At 45.2% G+C, this 2127-nt stretch overlaps 1 gene segment (V, D, J or C); it reads right to left on the bottom strand.

The window, feature by feature from the left end:
* Positions 1-756, bottom strand: LOC111140020. The segment is given in 2 exon segments: positions 1-332; positions 699-756. Coding segments are annotated over 2 exon segments (381 nt in total).
* Positions 757-2127: the final 1371 nt, after the last annotated feature.

Below are 2127 nucleotides of genomic sequence, written 5' to 3' on the forward strand. Positions count from 1 at the left end.
TTAGGCCTGAACCACTGTGAGAGGATACTGTATACCTTGCTGACAGTAATAAACTCCCACATCGTCAGCCTCCACCCTGCTGATTGTCAGGGTGAAATCTGTCCCTGACCCGCTGCCATTGAACCTGTCTGGGACCCCAGTGAAATGGCTGGAAACCTTATAGATGAGGAGCTGTGGCGACTGGCCTGGCTTCTGCAGGTACCAACTCAAATAGGTGTTTCCATTACTGTGTACGAGGCTCTGACTGGCCCTACAGGAGATGGAGGCCAGCTCTCCAGGGGTGATGGACAGCAAGGGTGGGGTTTGTGTCATCACGACCTCACCATTTGGTCCTAAAATAATGAGAGATAAGTACAGGTTGTGGAGAAACATTATAAGCCATTTTTATAATTTTAAATTTCATTGATAATAGGCTAAATCATATATTGTGAGTTGATTCCTCCTCTAAATATTTCCAATCTTCATGGATAATCCAAGAATTGCAGGGCACAGAGTGACCTCACTTTTTTTTCAGCATCTCACTGAAGCACTGTTCCTCATTCCCTATAGTTTCCTCATAATTTTCACTGATCTCAAAACCAAATTCCCCTATTTTAAGTCAATCTCACCCCTGGACAAAACACACATAGGGACTAACACACCCAGACAGCTCCCCCTTCTCACTGCAATCTCCTTCTTCATCCTCCCTCTGCTCTTACCTGGGACCCAGAGCATCAGCAGCCCCAGGATCTGAGAAGAGAACCTCATTTTGAGAAGCTGAACTGATGAGTTCTAGTAAGTAAACACAAGGTCAGAGCTGACCTTTATGTCAGACTTCCAAGGCAAGGTCCTTCCCAGGAAAAATATGCAAATCCCATGGTGGGTGTGGCAGAGTAGAAAGAGCCAAAGTCAGGGTACAGGTCCCTCTCCTGGGAGAGCAGTAACTTAAAATGCCTTCTGTGTTTGGAGGAAAACAAACAGAGACAAATTCCTTACTGCCTGTGTGGGAAGCAGGATGTCCCTGTGATAATCAGGATCTGTGGCAGGACACAGTGCTCATAGCCCTGCCTTCTGAGAAAGCTCCAGAGACCCTGAAGATACAGGCACATGTGTCCAGAGTCCATTTCTGGCAGGCGAATGGCCATCCTGCTTGGATTCCTGTCAGCTAATGTCCAGAAGGAAACAGCTTCCACTCCCACTCCCACTCCAGGTGATTGGCCGGCGATCTCCAGATCCCAGGATGAACTGGAGATGGTTCAGGGATCCCTGGGATCTGCTGTTTCCAAGTTAATGGTTTTAGACAATTTATTAATGATTTATTAATGAATTAAACTCACTCAGTGACCTCATGAATTATCTACTCTTGGAGAAGATGCATGTGAGAAGAACGTGACAGGTAGAAAGGAATCTCTCACTTACAGGAGGAGAGCTCATAGTCCTGTAGAAGAGAACAAGAGAGAAGACAGAATTTTATGCCTCAGGCAGTGAGTATGAAGTTTGTGGTAACCATCTGTTACAACCTGGTGTGTATCCTGTCATACTACTCTCTCTCTTCCCAGAGAGACAGATAGATGGATAGATAGACAAGACAGACAGATGGATAGACACATACACACCATATGATTTATATATTAGATAAGGTACGCATGCGTGCATATACACACACACACACACACACCCCAGAACAAAGAGATTTCTTAACTCAGCATTGCCTATGAGGATGGACAGAATGAATAATGTTTCCCATTTCCCAGAAAACAATATTTTCCCTTCCCACACAGAGGCTTCCTCTTCATGTGTAACCAGTTTCTGTCAGGGGTCTGGTTCCTTGTTAGTTCTGTGTGAGAAGTTGTGTCTCTCACTGGCTTTTATGTTCAGCATCCACAGCTCTGAGTCTGTAGTTCACAATGAGATTCTGCAGGTGAGAATGGCAAGGACAGGATAAAACTTCTAATAATTTGAGGTCACCTGTACCTATGACAGACATTTTCTGGTGTCTCGGGTAAATCACAGTCACTGTGGAAGAGGGTGTGGGGTCAGAGCTGCTTGGGGCATCAGTTTACCAACCATCCTTCATTAAAGTTGGGACATAACCTGATGCTTCTCTGTGTATCAGCCTGATGTAGTTGTTAGTCAGGTGTTGGTGAG

Source organism: Enhydra lutris, unplaced genomic scaffold (genome assembly GCF_002288905.1).
Source record: "Enhydra lutris kenyoni isolate GAN:26980312 unplaced genomic scaffold, ASM228890v2 scaffoldscaffold145, whole genome shotgun sequence".
In the NCBI taxonomy this organism is placed as follows: domain Eukaryota; kingdom Metazoa; phylum Chordata; class Mammalia; order Carnivora; family Mustelidae; genus Enhydra; species Enhydra lutris.